This window comes from Arvicola amphibius, chromosome 11 (assembly GCF_903992535.2).
Source record: "Arvicola amphibius chromosome 11, mArvAmp1.2, whole genome shotgun sequence".
NCBI lineage: Eukaryota > Metazoa > Chordata > Mammalia > Rodentia > Cricetidae > Arvicola > Arvicola amphibius.
Window position 1 is genome coordinate 113112968 of NC_052057.2, and position 9481 is coordinate 113122448.

At 43.6% G+C, this 9481-nt stretch overlaps 1 protein-coding gene across 1 annotated transcript; it reads right to left on the reverse strand.

Moving 5' to 3' along the window:
- Positions 1-4585: 4585 nt before the first annotated feature.
- Mos (MOS proto-oncogene, serine/threonine kinase) lies at positions 4586-5620 on the reverse strand. Its single transcript, XM_038346979.1, has one exon. It carries the CDS (start codon positions 5618-5620, stop codon positions 4586-4588), a length of 1035 nt encoding a protein of 344 aa, XP_038202907.1.
- Between the last annotated feature and the right edge of the window lie 3861 nt (positions 5621-9481).

Below are 9481 nucleotides of genomic sequence, written 5' to 3' on the forward strand. Positions count from 1 at the left end.
ATCCAGGAGAGGAGAGGAGAGGAGATGAGAGGGAAGGGGAGGGGAGGGGAGGGGAGGAAAGGGTAGGGGGAGGGGGGGGCATACACCGTTTTTTTGGTACCCAAGGCCACGCCCAAGCTGGTCCAGCCTCTCAAAGGCCACTGGCTGAAGGATGTTCCCCATCAACACTCTGGTGTTATCTTAGTTCAGGTTTTACAGGTTGTGTTGAATCTGATAGAAGCAGTGCCTGATTGTTTCTGAATTTTTCTGGTTTTTTATTCCTCGTACAAGGTTTGTATCTGGAAAAAAGAATCTGCAAACAGAATTTGTTTTTTCTTGTTATAGTTACAGAACTCAAATATTCTTCCTTTTGAATACCATTGATCAATAAAGATACTAAACATCCACAGCATAGTGGGCATTCTATTGCTCCTAAATTTGGGGAGAATGACTCCCATGATTGCTGGTGAGATAATTGTTATTGTGCTGATATTCGTGTGTGAATTTTTTTTATGTGTATGAGTGTTTTACCTATGTCTGTGCACAGTGTATGTGTCTAGTGCCCAGAAAAGCCGGAAGAGTAGGTCAGATTCCTTGGGACTGGAGTTAAAGGTAGCTGCATAGGTGCTGGGACTTGAACTCAGGACCTCTGGAAGAACAGCCAGTGACCTTAACTGCGGAGCCATCTCACTAGTCCCTATGTGTGTGAAATTTAAACATTTAGAAACCTAAAGGATGCACAGACAAATATTTAGAGTTGCAAAGATAACACAGATGACTAACGTATGTCTTCTATTTAGAGTTCATGAATGCTAGCATCCTATCTCATCATGAAATAATTATCAAAACCAAGAAATGAACATTGGTTACATGTGTGTGCTGAATCAGATTAAAGGGGGAATTCATTTATTCTTTCTGAGTCTCTTGTAAAAATTGCACTCTGTCTTGAGAGGGCTGCAGCCAGTGAGGGTATCGAAGTGATGACCCTCACAACTGCTGCAAGCACGAAACCCTGGGGAGGAGGGAGTGTGGGGTAGGGGTGTGCACGTGCATGCACGCACGTGTGTGCACTCAGAGGTTTGCGCGAGCTGAGGTTCCCTCACTTCTTAAGCATTCCTAACGGTCCTGTGCCAAGACCACTGAGGAAAATGGAAGATAACAGATGATTGATTGACACGTTCTCAAAGCCCCAGAGAACCGCTCCCTCCAGGCTGTTGAACTAGTGGGAAATCACTTGGATTCAGAAATAGAATCACATTGGAGGAGGTGAACTGAGAGCCCTCGAGGAACACAGACTCCAGAAAGCTCAGCTGAAGCAGGAAGAAAGGCTTTCTGGAAAAACTTGGGGAGTACAGAGAAAACCCCAGTGAGAGAGACTCCATCCAAGGAGCCCGTAAAAGTGGCTTTCCCTGTCTACAGAGACTTCACACTCACATGTCAAATACTAGACAGATATTTAGCAATACTAGCCGAAAAAACATCTTGAAACCAAATTTTCGAAGCTGAATGTGGAAAGGGTGCCATTACTTTGTGGCAGACTTTGGATCAAAGTCACTTCTACACTGGCTCTCTTAAGAGAGAGAAAATGCAGGATTATGCTGTTGGACACACAGATCTAGAAATGCAGCTGAGTTCGCTGTGAAATTTTCTGATGGGTTCTCTGATACCATGAATTACTGAGAAAATTCAATGGTGCTGCCTTCTCAGAGACAAGAGAAGTTTGGGACAAACTTCACAGAGCTGGGAAGGGAAGCTGTTTGAGAGAAGAGATAGGATTCCAATCCTGCTTCAATTCTGTGCAAACTGTCTGTTTATGTGAGATTTAAACACACTTTCTAAATTCTATTGATTTTGGTTCATAGACCATCTGATATTTATATTCTGGCATTCTTCACTGATCCGTTATATGCAAAGACTACTAGTTTTTCTGTGGCCTTGTGTCTTAAGTGAGCCATCTCTCCAGCCCTTGTGGTTTTTTCTTTTTTTCTATTTTAAAGTAATCTTAATCAGGTTTCTGTATAAATGCTGCTCTTTCAAGAGTGTCTTATGGGTAAGTTGTTCAGAAGTTGAATAAGTATGTTTCTTCCAGTTTGTGTTTTGTGTTTGTTGGGGGCTAGTTTGGGGAAGTTGCCTAGAAAGCCATACATTCTTCTAGGTATTCAGGTTTATTTCCAAAATTTAGCAAACAGCATTTTTCTTAACTTGAAAAATAATCTTGTTTTGATCTGTATTCTCCATTTTGGAGACTTTTTTCTCATAGCAGTAATTATGTTGGCTTTTAGTCAACAAACATTTGTTTTATAGCTTTTTAACTTTTTTGACTTTATTCCTGTGTTTTTTAAAATTTTCTCAGTTTTCTGTTTTCTCTAAGTGTTGACACATTTTTTATTTTTTCATGTTACTATTTGAGATAAGTTCTAACTCTTCCATGCTTATCCACTAGCAGTAACCTGTTTTCATTATTGTTCTCAATATTCGTACAGTTCTAATTGGTTTTTTTTCATTTAGTTTTTTTGTTTTTCAGCACAGTTGCATAATAGCTGTGACAATGAGATGGCTCACTTGTCACCAAGGGCATAGGGATCCAGTTTCCATCCTGGGAACCTGCATAAAGAACTACCTCCTAAGATTTTCCCTCTGATCGCTGCACATGTGCCCTGGCACACACACGTGCATGCACAACACACACTAAATAAATAACTATAAAAAAGGAAGGACAGGTTTTGGGTTGGTAAGACAGCTTAGGCATTTATAGCCAACACCGATGACTTGGGTCCAGGCCCTGAAACCCACATGTGGAAGGAGAGAACCAACTTCCACATGTTGCCCTCTGACCTCTACCGGATGCTGTAGAACACCCTTCCACATACGTTTTTTAAAAAGCTCTGATTTTGCTAACATTTTACCTTTATCTATTTCTCTTTAGATATAGGGCATTGATTGTATTTGGTTACATCATTTGCCTGTGTATAATACCCTTCCTGCCGGATGATATCCATTTGCTATTTCTGTGAGCAAGGGTTATCACTGGTAGGTTGGATCTCTTCCTGCCACAGCCTGTCCCTTCTCTCCAAGACTGCAATCTTCCTGTAGCTCCGATCTTTCTGCTCTTTGACTTTTAGAATTTCACCAGTTATCTCCTCAGCTTTCATTCACAAATAAATTTTTACCTCTTGATCCCAAACGTATCCCTCCTCTGGATTCCTCCAGCGTTCTGCTCTTCTTTCTGCAGCACACACAGCCTTTTCCCCAAGCGTGGGCCACCAACCCTCCCAGCCATTCTGTTTGTCTGTCCCGCTCCACACATGGACACTGTTGTCCTGAAGAGAAAGCCAACCCCGTCCCAATCATCTCCTTCACTGGAAACCCCATCAAGTCACGACACCCAGTATCTCGACTTCTGGAAAACCATACAATCCCGCTCTTACTGGTCTTTTCTTCCCATCACTAAACCCCCACTCTTCACCGGACTCCTGTCTGCAACCGCAGCGCAAATTTTTTTTTTTTTTTTTGGCCATCTTCTTTGGAATTCAAATCTGAGGCAAAATACACCCAGTGGAGAAGTATTTTTGCCACTTTTCTGCTCACGGCCATGTTCAAATGTGAGCAATTACAAGCCATTTAGAATATTATTACTTGAAAAAATAATTTACTTCAGTTTGTAAAACTTATGCGAAAGGGACTGCAAAACACATTTTCTTATGGAGAGAAGAGAAAACCACCCATTCTTTTTAAAAAGTGTTGGTTTTGCTGTTTGGTCGCAGGTGAACTGAAGAACAGACGTAGGTGAGGGGGGATGCGACACAAGAGAATTCACTTAACAGGAACAATGAGGCATGTCTAGAGTGGCATTCTGTTTCGGAAATTTGTTCTTTATCGGGAACTGCTCCGTTTCAAAAGGTTGAGGTGCCTATTTAACATATCCAAGTGGACCTGGAGGCCAGATTTCTCCTGCATCCCTCAGTTCCTCCCAGCCTATTACAGGGCCCTCCTGGTTGGCACACCCACCCTCTACCCTTAATTCTCCCTCCCGCCCAGAGGCTGGGCTGTCCTTCCTCCAGCTGCTCCTCCCTATATAATCCAGCCATTTTGGTTACTCCTTCCTTTTTTGGGGGTCTCCTGGTTAATGCACCCAGTTCCCCTCTCCCATCATTTCCCTTCCCTTCTCACATGGCTCAGGGCCATGTCCACTCTTGGGTCTTCCGGATGTTCTTGCATTTCTATATCTCCTTTTATCTACAATAAACTTTCTCCTTCACCATACCTAGCTGCAGTTATGTCTCCTCTCTCTCTCTCCCTCTCTCCATCCCTCCCGCCCTCCCTCCCTCTTTCATTCAGCAGCAACTCGTACTGACAGTAATATTACAGAAATGATACAGTAGGCCAGGAGCCCAGAAAGGGGACAGAGAACCATAAAGGAGGTCAGGCTGGTTACCAGCAGTGATGTCCACGAGACCTGTAGCCTCGTTAGTCTCAGGAAAAGCATTTCAGGTTGCAGTTCTGAGTAACTTTATTTTCTAAAAATATGCCCCAGGGGACCACACCATCCTTACGTCTTTAAAAATAAGCAGAGATAAAAGCTTCTCTCAGCCCAGGCTGGATGGAGTCAGCCCAGTGCCGCTCGGAAGGCGTTCAGGTTCCTCAGGAGCAGTTCTGCACCGGGCCTCTGCAGGGCGCGGGCCTCCCAGCAGCTACAGAGGATGCTCTGCAGCGTCTGCCCCGTCGGGGAGGCAGTGAACACCTCTCCTGCCAGCGATGGGCGCAGATTGTAGGCCACCACCGCGTACAGCACATGCAGAGGCTCACCTGAGTAAGGCACTTCCCTGGTGGCCATCTGCCAGAGGGTGATACCAAAAGAGTAGATGTCGGCTTTGGGTGTGGCGCTCTCTCCTTTCAGGAGCTCGGGAGCTTGGTGCGTGTAGGTGCCTCCTATGTGGTGAGGGCGCGTCTGACTGTACAACAGATCTTGCAGCTTCTGGGAGCAGCCAAAGTCGCTAATCTTACAGATGTCCTGCTCACTGATCAAAATGTTCGCTGGTTTCAGGTCCAAGTGCAAAATGCTTTGTGAGTGGAGAAAAAGCAGGCCGCGAACAATATCTAGGGAATACTGAAGGCACTTCCCCAAACTCAGTGGCTCTCTGCTGCAGCTTAGAGATCCTGGAGAGCTGGTGGCACCGTAGATTACTTGGTGTAGAGTGACATTGCCCCCAAACTCCATGATTATGGTACCCAGGCTGTTGGAGCCTTTGGGCGTGCGCGTGCTGGCAGCCACAACCCCGACTATGTTGTCGTGGCGCAGCCTTGCAATGTTGAGTTCAGCCCAGAAACTCTGCTGGGATGCACGTAGGTTCTTGGTGCACTTGTTCACTTGCTTTATGGCCACGGTAACACCACGGTAAGTGGCTTTGTACACCGACCCAAACCCTCCGGAGCCCAGCTTGTACAGCAGGCATACCTGTTCCCAGTCGATGGAGCACCAGGCCTGCCGGCGTGGCAGCCGCGGGGCCCGAGGAGAAGTCGCTCCCAGTAACAGCTTCCCTGCCTTCCTGGGAACCACCAAGGGGCTGCTGCAGGGCCGCGAGTCCACCGAGGGTGACAGCTTGCCATGGGTGTAGCGATACAGGGCTAGAGGTGATGGCATCACACCTTCAGGTAGGAGAGGCGCCGGGGCACTAGGGAGAAATGACTAGGAACAACCAGGAGGCGCTGGAAATGTGGTTGAGTGTTCCTGCCTTCCTTCGCCCTAAGCCCCTTTTACTCCTTCCTTGTATTCTTAAAACGAGCTACATCTGCGCTATCACTTGGCAAGATGGGGTGGAGGTAGGGCGCAGGTGAAGCATGGCAGTCTCTTTCGGGTGAAACCATTGCTGTCTCACAGCTAAAGTAAATCCTTAGCAAAAAACGACCTCTCACAGGTTAAAGAGCACCGGCCTGCCTCAGGACTCACCTCTCCTTTAAACTGTTTCTTTAATCATAATACAACGAAAGCGATGTTCAAGTATCATCTGATACACCAGCCCCTAGACCGAAGAGAAAAAACAGAAAAAGCAGTGAACTTTGGTACACTTTCCAGGCTATAATGATTGCCTTTAATCCCAGATCTGCAGAGGCAGGCAGATCTCTGTGAGTTCGAGACCAGCCTGGTCTACAAGAGCTAGTTCCAGGACATGCTCCAAAGCTACAGAGAAACCCTGTCTCGAAACAAACAAACAAACAAACAAACAAACAAAAAGATCCCTGAGCTTATAAAATTCCTTCCCCAACCCCCCAACCCCTCAACCATATACTAATTATAATCAACCCTTAAATGATGTCCCTAAACTCAAGGACAAACTTTACTGGGAGAGGGGACGTTGTCCTCTAGAATTACTTCCAGCTGTCATGGGGGCGATGTTCTTTCTGGGGGATCCTGTGAAGGTAAAATGATGGTTAAATTTCAAGATCGATGTCTTTTAAAATTGCAAATAGTCTCTGAGTATTTTGTGCAGGTCTGGCCAGAATGTTGTACAAGATGTGCACCATTTCATCTAACCAAGTTGGAACCGTCTTGTGCAGCTGGTACCCAAAACGGGTCTTGTAGTAGCGCTGTCAGTATCATGACGTCATATCAACCAGGTGGAGTTGTTGTTATGGGGCCCCATCTTCTTCCTGGAAACTTCAAATGTCACTCATTGTTTATTGTGGAAAACTTAAACATTAATCATATAGACATATATAGACATACATATATTCAATGAAAGGTATGATAGATATGAAGAAAAGAAATGATGTTTTCTAAACTCATATTTCTTTCTGTCCCATATCATGGCTCTTGACATGAGACAGAAACTCCAGAAACTCTGGGTTTTTCTTTTAACAACAGGCTTGGAATTAGAGAGGGACAGAGCCAGAGTCCAACTCCAAAACCAACTCTATAAATTTAGTAATATAATTTAGTATATTTTACTTATGGAACCTATTCAGTTTTTTTGATAGTCCCTATTGAGCAGTTATTTTTCCATCTGTCAGTATTCAAACATCCAGGGTTCCTTGAATTTTTCAAAGATGAATATTTTCTTGTGGAGATAAGAACAGAACCCTGCCCCCATTCTATATGTTTTTCTTACCACCTGTATGAATATCATCATTGTGGATGAGCTGTCATTTCACCTTTCCAAGAGGTTTCTCCTCTTCAAATCGAACCTTTATTAATTTTGATGGTATCCACAATTTTTCTTCTCATGTGGAAACAAGAGCAAAACCCCTTCCCCAACATAGCACATCTCCTGGCTTCCATTGAGAGGTCAGCACATCTTTGAAATAAATCGGTTGATTTAGTTCAGCAGACTTTTCCATTATCCAATGTCTTTCTGTAGCTGTTGTTCCTTTCTCATTAGCATTAAAAAAAATCAAGGTTAATAAAGCATTATGCAATCTATTTCTGGGGGTATTTTCCGTCTTTTTCTGTTTGTTCAGCATATCCTTTATAGTACGATTTGATCTTTCTATAACTGCCTGACCTGTAGGATTATTTGGTATACCTGTAATGTGTTTTATAATAATGAAAAAAATCGTTTCATTTTCTTAGATACATATGCTGGACCATTGTCTGTCTTTATTTGTGCAGGTATACCCATGATGGCCATAACTTCCAATAAATGTGTGATTACTAAATCAGCCTTTTCTGAGCTCAGGGCAGTAGCCCATTGAAAACCCGAATATGTGTCTATGGTGTGGTGTACATATTTTAATTTACCAAATTCTATAAAGTGGAACACATCCATCTGCCAGATTTCATTCCTTTGAGTACCCTTTGGGTTACTCCCTGCAGGCAATGGTGTTTGATTATAGAAAGAACAAGTAGGACATCTCTTTATAATGTCTTTAGCTTGTTGCCATGTAATGGAAAATTCTTTCTTTAGGTCTTTACTATTAACGTGATGCTTTTTATGAAATTCTGAGGCCTGTAACACGCTTCCAATCAATAATTGATCAATCTCAGCGTTACCTTTGTGCTAGAGGACCAGGCAGACCCATATGGGACTGGATGTGTGTTATGTACATTGGACAAAGCCTATTCCTGATTATGTCTTGTACCTGGATAAATAATGAAGTCAACTCTGTGTCATCTGGTATAAATTCAGCGGTTTCAATATGCAAGATAACTCTTTCTGCATATTGTGAATCTGTAACTATATTAAGAGATTCTTTAAAATCCCTTAGCACCACAAGAATGGCATATAATTCTGCCTTCTGGACAGAATTATAAGGGCTTTGTTCCACCTTATTCAATTCATCTGACTTGTAACCTGCTTTCCCTGATTTATTTGCATCAGTATAAAACGTACGGGCTCCAGTTATTGGAGCATCACGTACAATTCTAGGAAGAATCCAAGAAGTTCTCTTTATGAGGTTAAGTTTATCACTTTGGGGATAGTTGCTATTAATTTCTCCCCCCAAATTAGCACAAGCTCTTTGCCATGGTTCATTGTCTTCCCATAATTTTTTTATTTCCTCAGTAGTAAAAGGCACTATAATTTCTGCTGGGTCTATACCTGCTAGAGATCTGGGTCATTCGAAAGGAGAGCAGCTAAATGCTGCTTATTCAACCTTGGAGAAATCCTAGCTGCTGTACAAGGAGTTCCCCCCAGGCAGGTGGGAAATTGCCACACCCAAGATGGAGTCAACAATGCCCTACAGCTAATCACCAGGCCGGGCAGAGGGAGCACAGGAACAAACAGGATGTTTTAGCTTGCTGACCAGAAACTGTCCTCAAGTAACCCCAGGAGCAGGGCAGACCCGGGCCCTACATTTGCTGAACCCCAAATAAAAAAGGGTAAATAGTGAGCATAGAAAAAAGTTAAAGTACTGAATTAGCTGGTTGATGGTGGGGCACGCCTTTGATCCCAGCACTCGGGAAGCAGAAGCAAGCAGGTGGATCTCTCTGAGCTCAAGGTCAGCCTGGTTTAAAGAGTGAGTTCCAGGATAGCCAGGGCTACACAGAGAAACCCTGTCTCAACCCCCCATCCCCCCAAAAGAAGAGTACTGAAATTACACTACAAACATGCGCCATAGCTATCACATAGATAAAATTACAGCTCTGGACTCTGAACTGGGGACTTTAGGAGTCTAGGGTGCCTTCAACCTGGGGATCACACAAAGTACGTTATAATGGGATTTATTTTGTAAGTTTCAATTCTAAGACAACCTCATCAACAATTCATTTTTTAAAGTCCATTTTAGTATGGAGCCCAAATGCCAGGTATTAGTGAAAGCATGACTCATGGTGTATGCTCAAATCTCAAGTTCATTGCTTCTGTCACCCACCCGTCTACTCAAGTTCAAATGTCCACTAGTTACCGCTTGTTTCCTTTTAGAGATATTTTAAATAACAAATGGGTTACATCCTAATAAGCCCACCATAGGTTGAAAATACTAATAGATCGACAAGTCATTTATTAAATGTGTTACCTACCAAATGTCAGAGATAAAGGACATCCTTAGCCGAGGAGAGGTCTGCTGA